The sequence below is a fragment of the Symsagittifera roscoffensis genome, chromosome 9, assembly GCF_963678635.1.
Source record: "Symsagittifera roscoffensis chromosome 9, txSymRosc1.1, whole genome shotgun sequence".
Taxonomy (NCBI): Eukaryota; Metazoa; Xenacoelomorpha; order Acoela; family Convolutidae; genus Symsagittifera; species Symsagittifera roscoffensis.
The window spans coordinates 52,336,683-52,361,370 of NC_087070.1; the positions used below are offsets into that span (position 1 = coordinate 52,336,683).

At 35.0% G+C, this 24,688-nt stretch overlaps 1 protein-coding gene across 1 annotated transcript; it reads left to right on the forward strand.

The window, feature by feature from the left end:
* Positions 1-320: 320 nt before the first annotated feature.
* Positions 321-23,695, forward strand: LOC134854379 (neuronal calcium sensor 1-like). The gene is made up of 5 exons (XM_063870603.1): positions 321-720; positions 19,117-19,292; positions 21,550-21,707; positions 22,743-22,863; positions 23,317-23,695. Exons 1-5 carry the CDS (start codon positions 718-720, stop codon positions 23,639-23,641), a joined length of 783 nt encoding a protein of 260 aa, XP_063726673.1. The 5' UTR covers positions 321-717; the 3' UTR covers positions 23,642-23,695.
* Positions 23,696-24,688: the final 993 nt, after the last annotated feature.

A 24,688-nucleotide genomic window follows, 5' to 3' on the forward strand; every position in this document is an offset into this window, starting at 1 on the left:
AGTTTTGTAAGTGAATTAAAGGCAAGATTATCAGCTTAGTGTCATCATCATGCAGATTTTTAAACATACTCAAGGATTTAAGAACAGAATTTGCTTTGAAATAATAATTGGATGCAAATCAGTTATTAGCTTTTTCGCAGTTCATTCATAGCAGGTCTATAATAATTGATTAACTTGCTGCTTTTTGATGTAATCGCAGTCGCATGCGATAAACTTGCTTAACTTCTTAAACTGGTAAGCTGCTAGAATCGTGTATTTGTATTTTTTGTAGTTGATTGATCAAACAGATATCACATATAGTTGTTAAGTTAAGACAAAGTTCGATTAATTTTTCAGCTTTTCAACTTTTTAACTGTGGGGTGCTTTTTAAACTTCGCGGCTATTGTAAGCTTGCAAAATTTATCAAAAATCATGCTGTTTAAAAATATGATAGTGTATTATTTTCGTTCTAACTTTGATTTCGCACCTTCATCTTTGTGCCAGTCTGCATTGTAGTAATTTTAAGAAACTTCTGAACACTTGTATCCGCTCTCAGACATATAATTATTTATAAATTTAGTTGTTTATGCTTTTCTGTTTCTAGAGTTTGTTAAAAAGTACTGAGAAAGATCAGAGTGGGCGTATAATTGTTGGTTACTTCTCTGGACTTTCGTTTAGTTACGCAGAAGTGAAACTAAGAAAATAATTAGAGATTCAGATAATTTAACACCTTAAAATATGGTAAGTCAGTTCTTATGAATTTTTTTTTCACGATAAAATTAAGACAGAGGCCTCTCGGAATGGTTTGTATTCTTTGAAACATTTTAGTGGCCATAATTGATTTGGTTTTAAGATTTTTTCCTATTTCTGTGTGAGACATAACATGTTTTCACTAACTCAGATACTGTTTCAGAATTTCAGTGCATTCTAAAAGTTAGAGGTAAAGCTACCTTTAATGACTAAAGGTAACGCGGGTCGACCTCCATAGACCAACATCGCTAACCATACAATTACATAAAAAGTATATGAAAAAAAAATGTTACCAGTAGAAGTTTCATACTTTTTGCTAAAGTAAAATCAACGAACTTTCAAAATTTTTCTTGACGTAGTCCTTTTTTGTATGGAATGTTTATGTATGGTTTATTCAATGCCTGATTTGAAAATGATCATTTTTGAAAAATTTTGTCTTAACTTAAAAGTTTGAATTTTTTATTATATCATTTTTATATGTGTAAAGCAACTCTAAGACAATTCGGGTAATTTCCAATGCATTATAAATGCAAGACAATCAAACTTTTTTGACTCTAGTTTTTAGTAAACCATTGATTTTGTCCCTTGTATTTGGCGACGAACACATCCGAAAAACTTTGAGAAAAATTGAATAAAATGAAAAAAAATTTGGTTTATGGAAAAATGCTAGCCATACAGATTGTATTTAAGAAAAATCACTTATCATAGACCTTTCGCAAATTTTTGTGCTAATAAAATTGCATGATAAGTTTATTATTCAGCATTTTTCAATATATGAAATTTGTTTAATTAGGACTTTTGGTCAACACGGGGATTTATGAAAAAAGGATGCCTTAAATTAATTCTATCTAAAAAAAACAGTTGACGTAAGCTGTATCTTCAAAAGTTAAGGTAACTTACGTTAGAATTAAAATTCATGAAAAATACTCATCTAACTGAGAGGAGTGTTTTGAACCAATTTAAATAGAATATTAGGTGGTATTAGACATTTATGCGTCGTATGAGGAGTTTTTTTTGAACCTGAAAAAAATTCATTACGAGGCCAAACTGTGCTCCCTTTGTTCTTCTTTTGTTCTTTCATTTCCTTTGATTGTTGCGACAAAATTTCAGCATGTTTAAAGACTTGTCTCTGGAATCCAGGAACCTGCAGACACAAAATTGTGCGCCTATCCAGAAGATGTTGAAAATTGTAGAGCAAACTTAGATGAATCAATTGGTAAACTCTGTGATTTTGTCAACAACAGGCACATTTTGAGCAAGTCGGCATTTTAAATGCCCGTTCTATTCAAAATTCCAAAAGCCCTTTCTATTTTTAGTGATAAAACTATCAGCTCCGGTTAGTTTTTTTTCTTTCATTTATTCGCTTTTGCTGTACTGGTTATAAAAAGCTCAAGTTACACAAGATCGATTTATACTGCGTCGTTTGATAGTGAAATCACTTTTCAATGCGCTTAAGCTTAGTTGAATCGAATTTTCAACATTCAAATTGTCTGATAGCTCGAAATATTCCCACACAAGTTTTTTTGGCTCAACTGATGTCTGCTTGCTGAAGTCTTAGCTTATTTTTTGCTGTTGATACTTTGTTTTCATGCTCATTCCACACTGTCACTTGCATTAATAAGCAAGTTTGCCTCAACATTGTCTCATTTTCTGTCAATAGGCTTCTCCTTTTCTATCAATATGTTATCTTCTTGTTTTTTCGTAGGTGAAGAGAAGTTCCGCTAGACCTCTGTTTATAAAACAAAACAAAAATTCTCAGCCAACAAATTTTAGTTAAATTTGGTTCAAACTGGGGTTCAAACTCTTTTAAAGCACAAGCTTATCAAAACGTTTTACATGTTTTGCGAGCCTAAACACTTTATTTTTAGAAGCCTCAAGAATCTTTTCCTCTAAAATCCTAGCTTTTCAAAATAATACATTGAAATGATTAAACGTATAGTTGAACCTCAAAACTCAATCTGATTTTACTTATATTTGGTTCTTTACATTTTTTTACTCTACCAAAGTATTTCATTAAAAAACTGAAATCTGTTAACTTCGCCTCTAATACCTTCGTAGACTATTTTCAGTTTTAAAAAAAAAACTGATTATGCGGTAATTGTGCGGGAGTCTGCATCCCATAGTATTCTCAAGTTGCTTTTTGTACAAGAAGATTGGGTACTCAAGGTGTGCTTATTTAAACTGAGTTTTATTGTGAGCAAGAAATATAACTTCTTCATTTTTTGTAATTTAAAAAAAATGCATTTCAGTTGGAGGTATAAATGTTCGGGTCATTTGTTTATAAACCGACCAATTTAGGAATTGACATAGTTTTGAACAAATACTTTTAGTGATTTAATGAAGATATCATCTTGCTGAGTCAAATTTTATCTATTTGTTTTATGGTATGTTGGCAAGGTTCTGGCGGTCCGTTTTGTTTGCTCAAAATGAACCATTTTTTACGATTTTATCGACGAAGCTCAGCTGATAAGCGAAACGAAGTTTTTCAGCTTTTGAAAAAACATCAAATATGATTTGTGTCAAGGTAGTTAGTCCCTTTTATTCCCCAAAACAACACCAATATTGACTAAATTTTGGGTGTTTTCGCAAACATCTGTTTGTTCAGTGAGTTAGTGGGGTGTCATACCGCTACTGCAGTAGCAGTACTCACTATACGGATGTACAGCCAACCTCTGGTGTTAAATCATTATTTTATGTACGCTCAAGGTCATACATAAGTGATGACACTGAGACTAAGTGAGAGATCAGAGTACTTAACAACGATCTATCTCTCAGTACATAAGAAAACAAAGAAAAGAGAAAATCTAAATTCAATCTTCTAAATAAAGTATTGAATTCCAACTTGTTTTCAATTTGATATCGCAACGCATATCACATGGCGCAGCCAGCAGGATTCGCAGCTCAAGACAACAGAACGGATATGGGAATCCCGGTATTTTGGGCATCAGCGAATTTAGACCCTCCGTGGCAATTTAAAATTTGGTTCGAACAATTTCTCATGGCGGTTACGGTAAAAGAAAATGTGAACCCAGAGATTATTTTGGAAGAACCAAAAGACATATTAGAGGAACCACCACCACGCCCGGAAACGCCCAGGGATGGGGAGAACGAAGATGCGAGGAACGCTAGAATCCTTAGAGATAAACTAGCAAGAGACAGAGTAGCATTGGAGAACGAAGAGAAAAGAACAAGAGGCCCAAGAGTTGGACACAATGTCTTCTACAACGAAGTACAAAAGAAACTGGTGTCACGACTATTTCTATCTTTTGGGCACTGAGGGAAAGAAAAGATTCCTACAGAAGAATCCGCACGCAGAAATATCAAAAATGACGTTCAGAGAAGTAACAGATCTGGCAGAAGTCTCGTTTCAAAAAGTGAAATGTGTAACCTACGAGAGATACAAGTTATTTACGAGAATGCAAGAATCTGGAGAATCTCTAGAATCATTTCACGCAGCGTTAACTGCTCAGGCAGCCAGATCAGAACTAGGAACATTGGAAAATGAAATAGTGCGAGACTTATTCATCTCAAAGATGAAGAACATGACATTACAGGATACGTTGACATTCGAAACTCTGGATCCAGAGGAAGTTCTAAAAAGAGCTATAAAATTCGAACATAGCAAGTTAACCACAATGGCATTTCAAAAGACTAATGCTGCGGCTGCAGGAGGATCAAGTAGCAATTACACATCGGGTGTAAGAATAAAACAGGAACCTGTAATGGCAGTACGAAATTTGGGGGGGAAAACCAAAACTCCAAATAGAAGAGAAAATAATAACAGACAGAATAATAACAAAAATCAAAACACGAAAACGAAACCATGTAATAGATGTGGAAGGATGTTTGAACAAGGACACCTAAAAAACTGTCCAGCGATGGGAGAGGACTGTAAAAACTGTGGTAAACCGAATCATTTCGCTAAAATGTGCAGATCACAACAAGTAAGTGAAATTGCGGAAGATTCGGAAGAATCGATAGTGGAATGCGACCAGATCAGTGAAGGTGTTGGGTCATGTAGTGAATTTGAAGTCATGTTGATACATACCCATTTACCGGAAAATGAACGAGTTTCAAAATATGTGAAAGATCGAATCAATGAAATGAGAAAAGAAACAAACGGAAAAGTGGTTAGAGTTCAGAAAATAGACTCTATTCGAGATCCAACATTGAACCGCGTAAAGTCACTAAAGGCTATGGTACGAATAGATAACCAGATTATTCAACTAACAGTGGATACTGGTAGTCCTGTTTCATTTCTTAACTGGGCAACGACGAAAGAAATCATGGAAAAATCAAACAAAGTGAGATTCATACCGTCCGACAAATTGAATTTACAAACCAAATTTGTGGACTACAACAAACAACCGATCAGTATCCTGGGAGCCCTAAAAACCAATCTGAGGTCAGCGGGCTGGGAAGTTAAGGGCGCAACCTTTCTGGTATCAGAGCGAAAAACTAGATGCATCATGGGATTAGACTTGCAAGGACAAGTGGGAATAGTGACTACACAAAGAACAGCGCCAAAAGAACTCACCAGGTTTGACGTGCTCATGTGCGAGCAGTCGGAAGGTTGGAAAGAAAAATTTTTCAATAAATTTAAGAACTTATTTGAAAGGCAAGGCATTTCTAAAAACCACATCGCCAGTTCAAAATTCAAATACCCACTATGTCCGATACAAGAAAAGGGGAGAAGAATCCCAATTCATATACAAGATAAAGTCGAAAAAGAAATCGAGAAGTTATTGACAGAAGGTCATATAACAAAACTTGATAAGTGTACAAGTGATTGCTTTATCGCCCCGATTGTGATAACAGTAAAGAAGGACGACTCAATAAAATTGGCAATGGACGCGAAACCAATCAATAGACAATTGTTTAAAAACAAATACCAAATGCCGAACGTAGACGAATTTATTGATGGGGTAAGCCAGATTGTAACCGAAAACAAAAAGGGTACGCTATATTTTTCGGTGTTAGATTTGAAATATGCGTACAGGCAACTAAAATTGGCTGCGGATACAGCTAGGCAATGTAATTTTTAACATTGTGGGCGGAAAAGCAACCGGAACTTACAGATTCTTGACAGGATTCTACGGACTAGCAGATATGCCAGCGGAATTTCAAAAGGCTATGGATAGAACCATCAATCATGCTAAAAACACATTCTGTTTCCTGGATGACATACTTATTGTGTCAAAGGGAAGTGAAACCGAACATGCCAACCTAGTAGAAACAGTATTAAAGAAATTGAATGCGGAAAATTTGGCACTGAAACTATCAAAATGTGAATTTTTTAAACAAGAAGTGAATTGGTTGGGTCATCATCTCTCAGAAGAAGGAGTTAGACCGAAGATCACTAAAACGGAAGCGGTAGTAAACTTGAACCCGCCGAAATCCCTAAAACAACTAAGGTCATTTCTAGGAAGCATAAATCATCTAGCTAAATTTATACCTAACGTAGCAAGTCTGACAGAAAAATTAAGACCTCTTCTTAAAGAAGAAAATCAAAAGAAAAAGTTAAAAAACATGAAACTCCCGGTGAAAAAATTCGAGTGGGGGGATGTTCACACAGAAGCATTTAATGCTATAAAAGGAGCTGTGGCAAATATTACGAAAGTGCATTATTATGATGCAAATCGACAAACACGAGTTAAGTGCGATGCTAGCCATGATGGACTAGGGTCCACTTTAGAACAACAAAATGATGAAGGGTTGTGGGTCCCAATTTCGTTCGCATCTCGATACCTAAATGCTCAAGAAAAAAAATATTCAACAAATGAGTTGGAACTATTGGCAGTTGTTTGGCAGTAGACAGATATAAACACTATCTTCTGGGGAAACCATTTACCATCGCAACTGACCATAAAGCTCTTACAACAGCATTGGATGTTAATCAATCAAACAAGACCTATCAGTCACGCTTAACCCGGTGGGTTGACCGGTTACTGCCGTATCAGTTCAACATAGTTCACATTCCGGGGAGGGACATGGGCATAGTTGATTATTTATCGCGTGATCCTTTCAATGATCCCCTGGCCCGAATCAGAATTAGACGAAAAGTTTGTAGTAGCTACGATAAACTCCTTTCATGAAGCGCTCGACTGCTGGAACAGTAGGCTTAAAGATTCAAGTTCGCTCAACCGGAACGAAAACGTTCTAGAATGTTCTAGAAGGAATGTTAGGAAACAGTCATCAAGTAATGGTTGCTATAGCAACCAAAACGGTCAAAACCGAACAAAAGCTCGACCGGAACGAGAGAAAAAAAGTTTCCACGACTGCAAAAACAGCTAAACACAACAGTTCAACAGAAACAAATCACTTTTTCGTCAAATCAACCCAGCAAACAGTCAGTCTCAAGAAATTGCAAAATAAAAAAACGACCAGTACCGAAAAAAATAGAAAAAACAGACTCAAGAATCGAGATGTCAGAAAATACAAACAAAACATACGACTGGTGGTCCAGCTCACCACAAGATTGGCGGAATGAGGAGCGTGAAGAAAGCTTAATGGACCCAAAGTGGAACCGATCATTTTCCACCAACAACGAACTCTCGGGAGAAGAGGAAATCACAGAGACAGTACAACGTACAAGAAAGATTATACGAGGAGGAAGAAAAAATAGGGACAGCTCAGACAGCGAAACACGTCAACAACAACGAGTAAAATGGTCGCTGGAACCGGAACAACAACGAATAGCGGACCAAAGACTGCTCTCTTTCTGGCAATTAATAGGCGGAGAAAACAATGTTCAGGAAAATCGAGAACTGGTGGCCGATACTCAAGAAGTCAGAGAAAATCTGGAAGACGAATTCAATCCAACATCGTCAAAACCGATCGCATCGACAGAACGAAAACTCAGTGAGGTGAACGTAATAGAAGTCGACCTAACAACCACAGAAGAGGCGGAGAGTGAGGAGGAAGTGTGCTCAATCCAACCGCCAAAGGGTCTAGGAAAGTTGAGGCTGCAAAAGCAGCAACAAGTAGAGACTCTGGACAACCTCGCAAAACTGTTCGACAAAAACTTACTAGCAGAACTGACCACAGAAGACACGTGGATGGACCGCCTCAGGAGAGTGATAGAGAGAGGGGACAAACAAGGATTCGAACTGATGGGACCCTATACAAATCCGTTGTGGTCGCAGATGGCAGTTCAGGACGACTGCATCTTGGTGAATAATCGGCTAGCAGTACCAGTTCAACTACGACAAGCTGTCCTGAAACGAATACATCGGGGACACCCAGGACAGGAAGCGATGTTGGGAGCAGCGCAATATCTGTGGTGGCCACACATGAATAAGGACATCGTGAATTTGGCAGAGGAGTGCCGTAGTTGTACCAGATATGACAAACAACACTTGGAACGCTCAGCACTGACTGCGTCTCAAATGAAAAGGAGGATTGACCAGTCAAGAGAGAATCTCAAGATAGTGCGCAAGGGACAACTGAGCAGGGATACAAGCCCACTGCACAAGCAGCAGATAACATCGGACAGAGACAAAGAAAGAGCCAAAGCACTAAAGGAATTGTTGGAAGCGAACGCCCGCTGGAACTACGAAAGAAGGGACGCAGCTAAAAATGACATCAGGAAATTAGTGGACGAGACAGGTCAACTCAATCCCGACCTTCGAAAAGAAATGATTTACTCTTGGGAAAAAGGATTTGTGGAAGATAAAGTAGAAAACCAATGCAAGTCACCACCCAAGACAATACTTAGAAAGGACCCCCTAAGGAAAAGCGGACAAGCCCTAACCAGACCACTAAAGGGGAAAATAGCGTCAGAAACGGAATCAACAATTAAGACATCGGCCGGTTCGATCTATAGAAAATCGGACATAGCTCAATCAAAAACCGTACTTACACAAGAAAAACAGAGAAGCACAAGTAAAAGTCCATCGTCGGAACCTACAAAAAAGTTCAAACGAGTCAGTTCTCCAGAACTACTAGAGGAGTTGGAATCGGAGGACGAACTCCAAGGAGAAATGGAAATCGCAAATGAAATGGACCCAATAGAGCGCTTTCAGAAGAGCCAAACAATCGTCACTTCTAAGGACACAGAAGCCGGGGGAGGATTGAATCTTGCTATAAAAAGAGCAAAACCAAATTTGGCGGGACCAAAATCATCAGAGGAAATAATCACGAACAAGCCGGAAAAAAGCGGAAAAGAGAAGAAAGGCCGAAGCAAACAACAACAGGGGACAAACGCAAACCAAACTGCGACTGCAGTCAACTCGGAACAAGAGCAAGCAATATCTAAGCCGGATTCGGTCACAGTAGATACCAAAATCCAGTCGAGTTCTACGCCGAAAACCAAACAGCGTCCGAAACTGAAGGGCATTGACGCGCACACCCCTCTTGAAGATATAGTGGAGACTTTTCACAATAGAAATTTGGCACCATCTGACTGGGAAAAGTACGCGGACCAATTGTTAAAAAGAGGAGTGCAGCGAGTTGCGGATGAACTTAGAGAAAATCCTCAAAAAGGCTCAGAATTGGATACGAATTTCGAACCACCACAAGGATTCTCGGACGAATCAAGTGCGGAAGAGTCAGGTGTTCGAAGGAGTTCAAGACAAACAAAAAATAAAGAACCCAAACGTTTCGGAGATCCGATAAAACATTCAATCAAAGAAATATCCGAAAATCTTACAGGCAGAAGTCTTTTGAAGGAGGCACTTAAAGAATACAGAAACCAGCTGAGAGAGTTCAAAGATCGGGAAGACAGACCTTTGGAATCAAAAGTGCGGCGACTCGAAAGACATTTATTTATGCGAAAATTCGGATATGCCACTTTAGATGAAAGAGTAGATTGGAACCCGAGTTGGGAAATTGAGCTAGAGGAAAACTGAAATCTACATAATCCAAAAACTGTCATTCATCTTAAGAACTTTCTTCCGAACTGAGTAAATTAAAACTCTTTTAAATAAATTATCCTACTGATGTTGTATAATTTATTTCTTTCACCGAGGGGGGTGTGTCATACCGCTACTGCAGTAGCAGTACTCACTATACGGATGTACAGCCAACCTCTGGTGTTAAATCATTATTTTATGGTACGCTCAAGGTCATACATAAGTGATGACACTGAGACTAAGTGAGAGATCAGAGTACTTAACAACGATCTATCTCTCAGTACATAAGAAAACAAAGAAAAGAGAAAATCTAAATTCAATCTTCTAAATAAAGTATTGAATTCCAACTTGTTTTCAATTTGATATCGCAACGCATATCACATGGGGCAAGATATTCAGTGATTGAAAACATTCCAGATTGAAATCAGATAAACTAATTAGTCCATAGTGATTGCCAAAAGAGCAAAAGACTCAAACTATGAGACTGCAGATAAAATATGCGGATGGTTTTTAAATTCAATTCTTAAAGCGTTATCGATTATTTCTCTCCTCAAACATAGAATAAAAATTGACAAAAGCTGCATAACTTTTTTTAGAAAAAACTGCTCCGCAGATACTTTTTTTTATAAGTTTAACTTTTAAAATTTTTGAGTTTTATGAATCATTGTTTATTTCGTTTTAAACAGTATTATTTCATGTGACAACTCGTAGCAATTGAAAAACCTGAGAGTACTAAAAAAATTGTTTTGATTATCGTGCAACATGACATAAAGCTACGTTTGGGTGCTCCTTTTTCGTCAATTCTGATTCCTAATTTTTCCAAAAGGTACCCTCATCAATTTTACTCGAGATTCGTTTTGGGCTGATCAACCGTATAACTTTTCTTCAGACTATTTCGGCGTCAACTTACAATAAACATTTTGAGACATTCTAAATACTCAATTTTTTGGGCCAAAAGTATTGAAAAAGTGCTCAAAAAACGTCAATTTTGGTCTAGTTTTTGCCCTTTTGTCTTTTAACCCGAATTGAAATCTGAAAATAAAAATTAAAAAATGCTCGTTAAATATTCTGGAGTAATAGTTGACATTTCAATTTAATCAAATGATAGTTTAATTCAAATTTTCTGATCAAATTTGTGTAATATTATCAATTCCAAGAGAAAAACTTTAAAACATTTACGAGTTTTTTTTTCAAAAAGCATGCAGTAGCAACAAATTTTGAAAAAATTGATTTAAGTTTTGTTTGAATTTTTTTAAAAGTTAACTTTGATCATATCAAACTAATTTTTAAATGATTTTAGGTAAATTTTAAGGAGCACAAACATGAGAAACACAAAAGCATTAGTTCGCCACTATTTTTGTGCCGAAGTTCGATAAAAGTGACAGAATTTTTATGTTTGGCTTGATTTTTTGATTTAATCAATTCATGATTTTTTAACTAAACGTTTTGATTCAAATTTTGTATACCGTCTGAAAAAGTTTGTTTTGCAGTGCTCAAATAAAGCTTAAGTCTTCGGTGATGATTTTTTATGAAGATATGGCGGTTTAAAAGTTGCTGATTTGGCCAACTTGGTATAAATAACGCGCAATATATTGCGTTTTTATAACACACACAAGTAGCGGATTAAGTTCATCCAAAATGATTTACGGCAAATCTTATGGTATTTTTATTGTTTGGATACGAGACTCTAAATAGATCTCTTTCTATTAAACATAGCGTTTGGGGGGATGAAAAATTTTTTTCAAATATTTTTTCAACATTTCATTTAAAAACTTTGAAATTGGAATCAAAAGGCTGTCGGAACATTAAAGGTTTTGCATATATGAACAGTCTTGTTTTTATCTCCTTTTTGCACATTTTAAGGGTAAGTTATTTTGAGTGAAAACCTGTTCTGTATTTTTTTTGTCACAGAGAGAACCTTTCTGATGTATATTTTCAAAATACAAAAAACGGCTAAAACTATCTTATCACTTGCAATCATCAATTGTTTCAAAGATGAAAAATTTAAGATCAAAAGTTCAAAAAAACTACTCTAGTTTTGAATTGTTGAATGGAAAACTGGAAACTGGTTGTGAATTATTTCATTTGCCAGAGCAAGGGCTTTTAACCGTGAAAAACTGGTTGTGAATTATTTCATTTGCCAGAGCAAGTGACTTTGTAGTAGTTAGAACATAGTTGAAAGATGCCCGAGGGAAAAAGAGCGCACCTGAGGGCACGAAGTGCCCCAGTGCGACTCTTTTGCCCGAGGCCATCTTCAACTATGCTCTAACTGTTTAAGAGTATGTTTCTGCTCTTTCTGAGGGAAAGATGCCAGAAAATTGTGAAAGAGCCCGGAAAAGTGCGCGAAACCATGCAAATGATTTCTTTTTTCATGCGTTCTAGTATTTCCTTTTTCATTCATGCCTTGTCGTGAAAGAACATGTGTGAAAGTGAAAAAACATACTTTTCTAATTGGCAACTAGACTTTTTTCATCCAGCAGGTTTCAAATATTTATTTGACGAAGTCAAAACAACTCTCTAAATGTTTTCATCAACGGTCAAGTTTCCAACCGTATATGCAGCTTTTGATAAAGTTTTATATTGTGTTAATTTAATTTCCCCTTCCCCGAGAAGTCTTTTTTTCTGAGTTTAGTATATTAAGAAACATATTTTGTACAAGAAGATTGGGTACTTAAGGTGTGCTTATTTAAACTGAATTTTATTGTGAGCAAGAAATATAATTTCTTCATTAAATACTTTTAGTGATTTAATGAAGATATCATCTTGCTGAGTCAAATTTTATCTATTTGTTTTATGATATGTTGGCAAAGTTCTGGCGGTCCGTTTTTTTTTGCTCAAAATGAACCATTTTTTACGATTTTATCGATGAAGCTCAGCTGATAAGCGAAACGAAGTTTTTCAGCTTTTGAAAAAACATCAAATATGATTTGTGTCAAGGTAGTTAGTCCCTTTTATTCCCCAAAACAACACCAATATTGATTAAATTTTGGGTGTTTTCGCAAATATTATCTGTTTCTTCAGTGAGATAGTGGGGCAAGATATTCAGTGATTGAAAACATTCCAGACTGAAATCAGATAAGCTAATTAGTCCATAGTGATTGCCAAAAGAGCAAAAGACTCAAACTATGAGACTGCAGATAAAATATGCGGATGGTTTTTAAATTCAATTCTTATAGCGTTATCGATTATTTCTCTCCTCAAACATAGAATAAAAATTGACAAAAGCTGCATAACTTTTTTTTAGAAAAAACTACTCCGCAGATACTTTTTTTTATAAGTTTAACTTTTAAAATTTTTGAGTTTTATGAATCATTGTTCATTTCGTTTTAAACAGTATTATTTCATGTGACAACTCGTAGCAATTGAAAAACCTGAGAGTACTAAAAAAATTGTTTTGATTATCGTGCAACATGACATAAAGCTACGTTTGGGTGCTCCTTTTTCGTCAATTCTGATTCCTAATTTTTCCAAAAGGTACCCTTATCAATTTTACTCGAGATTCGTTTTGGGCTGATCAACCGTATAACTTTTCTTCAGACTATTTCGGCGTCAACTTACAATAAACATTTTGAGACATTCTAAATACTCAATTTTTTGGGCCAAAAGTATTGAAAAAGTGCTCAAAAAACGTCAATTTTGGTCTAGTTTTTGCAAAAAAAAGACGACAAAACTATTTTTTGTCTTTTAACCCGAATTGAAATCTGAAAATAAAAATTAAAAAATGCTCGTTAAATATTCTGGAGTAATAGTTGACATTTCAATTTAATCAAATGATAGTTTAATTCAAATTTTCTGATCAAATTTGTGTAATATTATCAATTCCAAGAGAAAAACTTTAAAACATTTACGAGTTTTTTTTCAAAAAGCATGCAGTAGCAACAAATTTTGAAAAAATTGATTTAAGTTTTGTTTGAATTTTTTTAAAACTTAACTTTGATCATATCAAACTAATTTGTAAATGATTTTAGATAAATTTTAAGGAGCACAAACATGAGAAACACAAAAGCATTAGTTCGCCACTATTTTTGTGCCGAAGTTCGGTAAAAGTGACAGAATTTTTATGTTTGGCTTGATTTTTTGATTTAATCAATTCATGATTTTTTAACTAAACATTTTGATTCAAATTTTGTATACCGTCTGAAAAAGTTTGTTTTGCAGTGCTCAAATAAAGCTTAAATCTTCGGTGATGATTTTTTATGAAGATATGGCGGTTTAAAAGTTGCTGATTTGGCCAACTTGGTATAAATAACGCGCAATATATTGCGTTTTTATAACACACACAAGTAGCGGATTAAGTTCATCCAAAATGATTTAAGGCAAATCTTATGGTATTTTTATTGTTTGGATAGGAGACTCTAAATAGATCTCTTTCTATTAAACATAGCGTTTGGGGGGATGAAAAACTTTTTTTTCAAATATTTTCTTTCAACATTTCATTTAAAAACTTTGAAATTGGAATCAAAAGGCTGTCGGAACATTAAAGGTTTTGCATATATGAACAGTCTTGTTTTTATCACCTTTTTCCACATTTTAAGGGTAAGTTATTTTGAGTGAAAACCTGTTCTGTATTTTTTTTGTCACAGAGAGAACCTTTCTGATGTATATTTTCAAAATACAAAAAACGGCTAAAACTATCTTATCACTTGCAATCATCAATTGTTTCAAAAATGAAAAATTTAAGATCAAAAGTTTAAAAAAACTACTCTAGTTTTGAATTGTTGAATGGAAAACTGAAAACTGGTTGTGAATTATTTCATTTGCCAGAGCAAGGACTTTTAACCGTGAAAAACTGGTTGTGAATTATTTCATTTGCCAGAGCAAGTGACTATGTTGTAGTTAGAACATAGTTGAAAGATGCCCGAGGGAAAAAGAGCGCGCCTGAGGGCACGAAGTGCCCGAGTGCGACTCTTTTGCCCGAGGCCGTGGTTGTGAATTATTTCATTTGCCAGAGCAAGTGACTTTGTAGTAGTTAGAACATAGTTGAAAGATGCCCGAGGGAAAAAGAGCGCGCCTGAGGGCACGAAGTGCCCGAGTGCGACTCTTTTGCCCGAGGCCATCTTCAACTATGCTCTAACTGTTCAAGAGTATGTTTCTGCTCTTTCTGAGGGAAAGATGCCAGAAAATTGTGAAAGAGCCCGGAAAAGTGCGCGAAACCATGCAAATGATTTCTTTTTTCATGCGTTCTAGTATTTCCTTTTTCATTCATGCCTTGTCGTGAAAGAACATGTGTGAAAGTGCAAAAACATACTCTTCTAATTGGAAACTAGACTTTTTTCATCCAGCAGGTTTCAAATATTTATTTGACGAAGTCAAAACAACTCTCTAAATGTTTTCATCAACGGTCAAGTTTCCAACCGTATATGCAGCTTTTGATAAAGTTTCATATTGTGTTAATTTAATTTCCCCTTCCCCCAGAAGTATTTTTTTCTGAGTTAAGTATATTAAGAAACATATTTAGCCTTTAGAGTGGGACAAAGCAAACGTACCTCTTACTAACCCTTTTTAGTAGCAAGTATTAAAATATCCACCTTGCGAAAAAATAACTAGAGCTAGTTCAACGTTTAAGCTCTTAAATTGTTTTTGCAATAAATGATGAACCCCTACATGCTTCGGGGAGAGAGAAATTGCATAGACAATTGCATATGCAATGGAAATAAGAAAAATTAATGAGAACCGTTCAAAAAGTTAAGCTTTCTGACAAGAAAATTGTCAGGGAAATGAGTTTGTGGGGTATTCAGAAATAGCTTCTATCAGAGGCCGGACTTCAGAAGTGTCGGAACAAGCTGGTACTCAATTTATGCTGTATTTGTTCTTGCCAAAACAGTAATAGGAATTCATAACATTACTTGTTGAATTGACAAACATTCTTCATTGTTTTGGACATTTTATTTTCATCAAATTAATTGGCAAAAAATATAAATAATGCAGAAGAGATGGCCACAATTTTATATTTTCTTTAGTTTTTGATTTCAAATCTCAATTCTGATGCAAATTGTTACAAAATATGATTATTATTTAGGACATGGTTGTGTTTTTATTTTCTTAAGATGGTGAGTGAATGAATTGCAGTAATAGTAAAAAAAAATTTGGGGACAATTTCTTTTTTTTATAATTTAAACAATTTGAAACAAAAAGAAGTGTTTTCTGGGTGAGATGCATCAAAGGTTTCTTATATCACAGTAATTAATGATAAAAAAAACAAACGGAAACATAAAAAATAAACATCTTGTTTTGACGGGCAGCAGGGTAATTGCGATTGACTTGCAAATAATATTTTAAAATCAACAAGACTGCTCTTATCAGGGCCAAGCCCTGAATGTTGCGACTGTCTTTTAAGGTTTTATGGAGCAGTAACAACATTAAAAAATGAAATGTAATAGAAAAAAATGAAATTTTTTTCTCTAAAATTTGAAATTTTTTATGAAAATCATCCCCCCACACGCCATATAAAGTACAAAAGGATAGATTTCGCTACTTGTAACAAATCAACTATGGCAAATAAGCTTCTTCCAACCAATTTGGAACAATTTTAAGATGGATCAACTCTCCGCTTACGCGTTAATAGCGCGAAATATATCGCGCGTTAATTGTCCCAAATTGGCCAAAATGGCAATCTTTAAACCCCCATTCGTAAGAATAATCACAGGTGAAATATCTTTTCAAAACTAAGCTCAAGACTACAAAACGGTTTGGATGATATAAAAAAATTCCGTCAAAAATGGCTTGTTAAAAAGTCGAAATTTGTCTGAAGAATAAAAAAACCCACCCCGAGCACAAATGTTCCGTTACTTTCGTATCGAAAGTCGGAACAATTACGCTAAAATCGTTCAAAAAGCTACTGGAAATTGAAAATTGGTTGTGAATTATTACACATGCGAGAACAAGTGAATTTTAATCGGAAACTAGACTTTTCCCATTCACAAAATTTTTCTCCCAGATCTGTTAAAAAAGGCTTTGCTTTCTCGCAAAACCAGTAACTTCAAAGCTCCTTTCTCACGTGGTCTAGTAAAACACGTGCCTTGAGTTTCGGGTCTGGGGTTCGAGTTCCGCGCGCGCCGACAAAATAGGATTCAGATCGATTTTAGTTTAATTTAAATATAGATTAAATTGAGATCAGTTTTAGTATCATAACAGCAAGATGAAAGTTTTTATCTAAGATGTATTTGAATCAATTTAATTGGATAAAATTCATCTTTTTTTGAATCTAAAAAATCAATTCGAAATGATTCTTAGTTGATTTAAATGAGTGCTTAGCCTAATTATAGCTTCGTTAACTCCTCATTAGCAATTTCAAGGAAAAAAAACTATAGTTTTTCAATAGTATATCAATTAGTGCAACTTTGGATCAATTAACTTACCTGAATCTAAATGGTCAAAACTTCTGAGCCGGATCAATTCGCTGCCCAAGCTGCAACGTAATCAAAAAATAAAATTTTTCCGATATTCAATTAACACATTTTGGCCAAATACACAGATTTTAGTAAACAAGTATAACAGGGAAAAAATTGTTGCAAGAGAACTTTTTTTTACATCAGTGGATCTATCATCAGACTGTATATAAGAAAGTGCGAGTTAAAAATTTAAGTTTATCTGGAGAAGCCAACTCAATCACAAAAATTCTATTTTTGTAGCTCTGGACTTTTCATGTTATTTTCAGCTTAAGTAATTTTACGATTTTTACGCTATAGAAAATTTAACTAACGCTTTCATGAGTTTTAAAATCAGTCATTCTGCGCGGCAAAAAATCACATCTAAAAGTTTCAGTTTTAAGATGTGGAGGGGGGTGTCAAAATTTGGTTGAACATTACTCTTTAAAAATTTTCACATCATTTTCGTGTTTTCAAACAATATTGCTCTAACTTTCGAAAAAATTAAGAAATATATATGCTTAGGATGCTTTTTTAATCAGACGATTGTTAGCTCACTTGGGTGATCACTCCCACGACCTAAATGCGCCCTGCCGTGCGCACAAACCACTATGTTAGCGCTATTGTCTGTGGAAGCTAAAACCAGTCTATCTAAACTGCTCATTGTTTCGACTTTCGATACGAAAGTAACGGAAGATTTGTGCTCGGGGTGGGTTTTTTTTCCTTCAGACAAGTTTCAACTTTTTAACTAGCCATTTTTGACTGAATTTGTTTATATCATTCGAAAGCGATTGGTTTTCTGAGCTCAAATTTGAAAAGATATTTCACCTGTGATCATTTTTCGTAGAGTTACGGGGGTTTAAAAATTGCCATTTCGGTTAATTTGGGACGATTAACGCGCTACATATTTCGCGTTATTAACGCGTAAGCGGAGATTTAATCCGTCTTATAAATCGTTCCAAATTGGTTGAAAGAAGCTTATTTGCCATAATTGATTTGTTACAAGGAGCGAAATCTATCCCTTTGCTCTTTACATGGCGTGTGGGGGGATGATTTTCATTTAAAAAAATTCAAATTGTAGAAAAAAAAAATTTTCATTTCATTTTATTAAATTTAATTTTTTAATGTTATTTCTGCTCCATAAACCTTAAAAGGCCGTCGGAACATTCAAGGCTTCGTCCTGATACGAGCAGTCTTGTTTTATACTTTGCTGCGGAAAATTTAACGCGAATTATTTACGCGTAGCGAAATATCCCGCACTGCAAAATCGTTCCAAATTGATTTGAGGCAAGCTATTTGGTCTCATTACTTTCATATACGACTCAAATTTTTAAAACAATTAAAACAATTATTAATTGGGACTGTTTTTCGGACTGTTTTGTATCGGACTGTTTTTTCGTTCATTTTTTATACTTTTCCGGAATGTTTTGTATTGGACTGTTTTGTATGGGACTGTTTTGTACAGACACGAAATTTAAACACTTAAAATTGAGCATAATCAGCCATAATTATCATAAAAGGCAGTCGGAACATTAAGAGTTTTGCCCCAATACGAGCAGTCTTGTCTCATAGCTGCATGACTAGATTGATTTCAGGCATCGAATTTATTTAAAAATGTCTCTAAAATGATTAAAATGAGACCTTTCATTCATTATCATGCTCAAGTTTCACATCATATTCATAAATTTTAATAAAAGTTATGAATATGATGTGCTCATAAAGAGCTAAACTTAGACTGTCAGGCAAAATTAAGCACATTAATTTTTCAAAAAATTGCGAGTGATCTTACTCCAAAACGTCAGGCAAAAGCTGATCAATAGTCAATTGGCGATCTCGCAAATAATGGTTTTGTTAAAAAAAGTTATTTATGGAAATTTAAAAATATTTCCATCACTATTAACTTAACGATTTAACAGGAAAACAATATGTTTTTGTACTTTGGTTCGATTTTCGAAAAAATTAACAGAATATATGTGCTTGAGTTTTTTTTATTCACAACTATTTCGAATTTTATTTTGATGGCCTCTCACTAAAAGAAACAGCAAAAATTTAGAAAAAATCGAAACTTTTTGAAAAAAAAACTATTTTCTTTTCGGTTGTTTAAATTTTTGAATATTTTTGAATTGTTTCTTTAAAATATAGCAACTGACTATCGCTTGGCTGTTTAGATATGGTGTCTCTGTCCCCATTTTCTGCTGCCGTGCTGCAATCGACTGTGTTGTTGTTCGTATAGTAGATGTACTTGTTGCAAGTGGAAAGAGAACACAGAACAGGTGCCAGGCATCAACGGTGAGAGTGAAGAGGTGTCCAGATCCACAGTCATGCTGTTCAAATCTGAGAAAAAGTTAGATTTCATTCGAATCAAGTTAACGTCCACTCCCCTTCTCCCCCCTCTTCCTCCCCCTACCCCTAAACAGACAGAGGTGGGATCCTCCCCGTAATCGACTTTTTTATTGGTTCTAAAATTGCTTAGCGCTGCGTGTTGAATACTCTATTCTCAGTGGCTGAAAATTTCAACTTAACATCATGTTAAACTCTTTACCCATAAACCGTTTTCGGGGATGTTAAACTGATAACTTCAACCCTCGTTTTATTATGGTATAGACGTATCATTTGTCATTTGTCATCTGGGATTGTGTTAGGGGTTGCGTCGCTATAAAATTTTCATGTAATGATTATATTATTACACATTTACATTTTATACCAAAGGAAACGAGCACGCGAATATTGAAAAAATTCAATTTTGAAATCCGGATGTAGCGCAGTTGTTAAAATCACTTTTTGCAAAAAAATTTATACTCGGGAATGTTTTAGTTTCTTATCAACTTCATATAACCTTTAATTGTTTTTGCAAAACCAGGCACCGCAAATTATCATTTGTATATCAATTCGAAGCCTTTTTAAAGCGGAGTTTGATCGAAATATCAAAAAAATTATCCTTAACCAAAACCACTGGTAGGTGACAGCTCGACTAGCATAAAATTATGAAAACATGAAAATGTATGGACTAGAATAATTTTGGTTGCTATATTTCTCAGAAAAATAAAACGACAAAAAAGAATTTTTTCAAACTAAAACTGAGAAGGGGCGGGGTTAGAAAGCGTACATTTACCCTCCAACCCATCAAGGAGTCGACCACCTGCCGACCAAAAGGACCCTTCTATGAGAATTATTTAAAAATTCTTTTATTAAGAATTCCTTTTAAACGCCTGTTTGGCCTGTTTTTTCAAATTCCTCTTCTTCCTCCAAAAAATCCTAGATCCGCCCCTGCCCCGACTTGAACCGAACACTGATTGAAATGTGTGGAAAAACTGTGATTTAAAAACGGTTTTTGGGATATCTCTTTAACTATTCCCCCCATTTTCCCGGGTCGAGGTCGGGGGTTTAAATGTGGGAGGGGGTGTAAACAAGGAGGTGTAAGATTAATAGATTATTATCCATGAAACTCCGGTGCGGGAAAAATTTGGATCTTGTTTAACGGGGATAAATAACAAGATCCAATGATTTCATTTTGATAAAACTTAAATTTTGACGATGTTTCGATTTTTATGATTGTCAATTCGGTTTTCATTTTAAAATTTTTTTGCTAGTCGAGCTTTATGCTAGTCGATACACCGCCCATTGGTACTTTGGTATAAGCTCGCTCCAAATACAAAAAAGGCAAAAAACTGAAAATTAACAAATTGTTCATGGTTGGAACCTACTGTGACAAACAAACAGAAGCCGGCTATTGTTGTTGTTCCGCCTTCCGTAACGAAGGTAACGAAGTATTTGTGCTCGGTTGGGTTTTTTTTCTGTAGAAAAATTTCGACCTTTTAACTAGCCACTTTTGACGAATTTTTTTTATATCATTCAAAATGTATTGTTGTCCTGAGCTTAAATCTGAACAGATGTTTTACCTGTTATCATTTTTCGTAAAGTTATGGGGCTTAAACATTTTGGACAATTTGGGACAATAAATGCGCGATATATTTCGCGCTATTAACTAGCCATTTTTGACGGAATTTTCCGGCTGCCTTTTAAGGTCTATCGAGCAGCAATAGCATAAAAAAGTATGTTAAGTAATAATGTATGTTATATGTATAATAAATCATTCAAAAAGTATTGCTCTCCTGGCCTTAAATTTGAAAAGATATTTCACCTGTGATCATTTTTCGTAAGGTTATGGGGTTTAAAGATTGCCATTTTGGCCAATTTGGGACAATTAACGCGCTATATTTTTCGCGCTATCAACGCGCAAGCGGAGATTTTATCCGTCTTAGAAATTGTTCCAAATTGGTTGAAGGAAGATTACTTGCTATTATTGATATGTTACTATGAGCAAAAATTATCGCTTTTTACTTAATATGGCGTGTTGGGGGATGATTTTCACAAACAAAACTTCAAATTAAAAAAAAATCATTTTATTTTTTTCTCACATTTAATTTTTTCATGCTATTACTGCTCGAAAAACTATAAAAGGCAGTCGAAAAAATCAGGGCTTTGCCCAGATACGAGCAGTCTTCTTTTGCTTTATAAACTTTGTATGCAGTATAATTATTTTCTCAGTGTAAAAAGTCAACCTCCCGATACTCATGTAATGAAGTTGGCGTGTTGGGTAGGATTTCGGAGCAGCGGAGATCGACAAAGGCGGAGAAGATTGAGGCTCTGCTGGAGAACACAGACTTCTCAGCCGAGGAGTTGAAGAGATGGCACAAGAAGTTCAAGAAGGAGAATCCCTCTGGCAAGATTACCAAAAAAGAAATACAAGACATTCTAGGTACCGAAACAGAACAGTCAATGGGTCTTTTCTATAAACAGCCCGAAACTATTCTTTTTGCTATTTTGTAAGTTTGATCATGATGCTCGAATCTGATTAATTGAAACTCATATCAGCGAAAAGAAGCTTTAGCGGTTTCAATGAAAACAAGCCTAACTAACAGTTTGATAATTTGAGCCGTGTAACAGAAAAGACTCCAGAAAATATATATGGTCTATTGGGCGAGCAGAGGACAAAGTTGAGTTGGTTTTTGAACATTGAAATTCAAACTTGAAGAGGGGAAGGGTGAAATAGGAAACAATCTATACCATGGTACTAATGCTTCAGCTCGTTTCTCCCCTTGGGTCATGCAATTTGCACATTCTTTAAGAAGCGTCAGTTTGGAACAACAATAAACAAAGATGTGGGAAATGATTCGGACTTTTGAAAAATTTGGAAAACGCAAGCAAATTACTTTCAGCAAATTTACAATTAAATGAAACTGCAAAACATCGCAAGCAAAAACACCAGCTCGATGAAAAAAAAAATAATACAAACATTTCATAAAACACAGATACTGGCAATGCACATGAATTCTGGCTTGATAAAAGCTTGGTTTGTCCAGTTGGTATTACAGTTTAAATAAACTCGGCTGCAGAAAAACACTTTAACGTTCATTTCGTTGGATTGTTAGGATCCTACTTTTGTTTTATATTTCTCTTCAGAATTATAATGTTAAAACATCTATAATTTTACGCGTTGAAATTGTCTGACTATCATATGGTTGACTATGATGTTCGTAATGCCAATCATAAGATATTATTTACAATCCCCCCATTGTACCTTGCAAAGCACTCTCACCCTTATATTGGACTAATTGAATGCTTTAGTGTTACTAACATTTTACCCTTTGCTATGAATCACCCTTTTCGGAAGGGGACAGTTAAAAAATCTAGCAAATTTTCCTAACTGACTTTCGCTTCAATTACTGAGTTTTTTACTGCCTAGTCGCTTCAACTCGTCTGAACAAATGTATGAGAAAAGTAGTTGTTTCAGCCTCACGCTTCCCCGACGGAGACCCGGCACAGGCGGCCGCTCGGGTCATGCAGATATTCGACCGAGATCAAAGCGGGTTCCTCGACTTCTTCGAACTTGTCACCGCTCTCTCCATCGCCCGAAAGGAAAGAACAAAGCAACACTCTTTTCCTTTTCTTCGCCCAAAACATTGAAAACTGCCGGGTTTTTTTTTACATTTCTTCAAAGTTTTGATCGATCAACTCTAGTACAGAAACAGTCATTAACACTACTTTGATATTTGAATAAGCTCTGCTGAAAATTGGGTCTGATTTACTCGAACTTCTGAAAAAACAGTACATGTACATGAAACATCTCGGAATGAATGTAAATTCAATAAATATCAGTGAATTCATTTAACTTCCTAACTAGATTATTAACGAAAAAATTGTTGTTTTCGCAAAAACCCTTTCATGTTTTTATTAATTTTAGAAAAAATAATAGAAGTTTAGGGTGTCATTTTTTTGTAATAAACAGATTATTTTTCTTGAAAGGCTCTTCCCCGTTCTTTTTAACCTCCTTTATAACGGTTAAAAAGGAAAAAAAGAGTTGTTTTAAAGGGATCCAAAGAGGACAAACTTCGCCTGGCTTTCAACATGGTCGACACCGACAACTCCGGAACAATCGACATGTCGGAACTGTCTGAGCTCATGAAAGCGCTACACAATTTAGTCGGCCTGACAGTGTCCCGATTTTCAACTGAGGAAGACGATACTCCGGACTCACATGCAGTTCGAATGATGGAAGTGTTTGACAAAAACAACGACAACGAAGTCACTTTTGAAGAGTTCTGTGAGGGCATTCAAAACAATCCAAACTTGGCCGTTTTGATTACAAACTTTGCCAGTCCAGAAATGATTTGTTCCGATTTTGTAAAATAATTTACTGTCTTTGATTTTGTACACAAAAATAGAAAGGTTTTTCATTAATAGGTTAGCTACACTAAATAAAGTTTTTTTTTTATAATTTAATAAAAAAGAATTTCTTAAACGCTTTTCAGTTTCAAAGGCGAAAAATAATCAAAAACCACATGGATAAACTAAAATAGCCGTTTGCAGTGCAAGTAGCACAGAATGTTCCGGACCATATTCATAAAAACTACAAAAAAAGTTCTTTATATTATTAGCGTCGTTTTTTGTGCATGGCGTGATCATAAAGCTATACGCACGCAAAAAAAATAGTAAATTAGGCATACTCGAAATCTGATGTCATCAAAAAAAAGTTAACAAGCAAAAAAGTTTTAAAAAATCCGAAAAATTTCAAAATTATTTATATTTTTTTCAACAATGATTTTTACAAAGATTTTTACAATCAACAATGATTTTTCAACATTGATTTTTCAAAAAGAAAAATATTGTCAAAGTGCCAAATTCAAGACTATTTCCGTTTAGAACGAGCAATTTTTTTTTGCCTAAAGGACCAATCTAATAAATTATCTTTTCTTTGCACAGTCGAAATTAAACGAAAAACCAAAAATTTCAAACCAGTTTTTCTCGACACTGGGTTGTTTTGGAGATTGTTTAAGGTCGTTCGAATCACAACTTAAAAACTTTAAAATAATATATCACGCAACCCTTGATGCTTATTTTTGGTAGCTGGTTTTGCGCAAAAAAACCAAAAAGTTGAAACACTCCCGATTAAAAATTCCTCCGCATTTTCAATAATCGGAACAAAAGTAGTGTTATTTTGAGGTGATTCGATTTATATAAACAGCCAAAAGGTAACCGCAAACAAGAATATTTAAAAAGGTTTACTCAGACATTCAACTACTAAAAAAATTTGGAGAGTTGGAGAGAAGTTGGGAAAGTAAATGGGTTTAGAAAAATCACAAAACATTTAAGTCTCGGTAACGCATGTTCTCTCTTGTTCTCATTTTTCTCTTGTTAAAAAAAAAGAATTAACCTTAAGCATGACGTTTTAACAAAGTT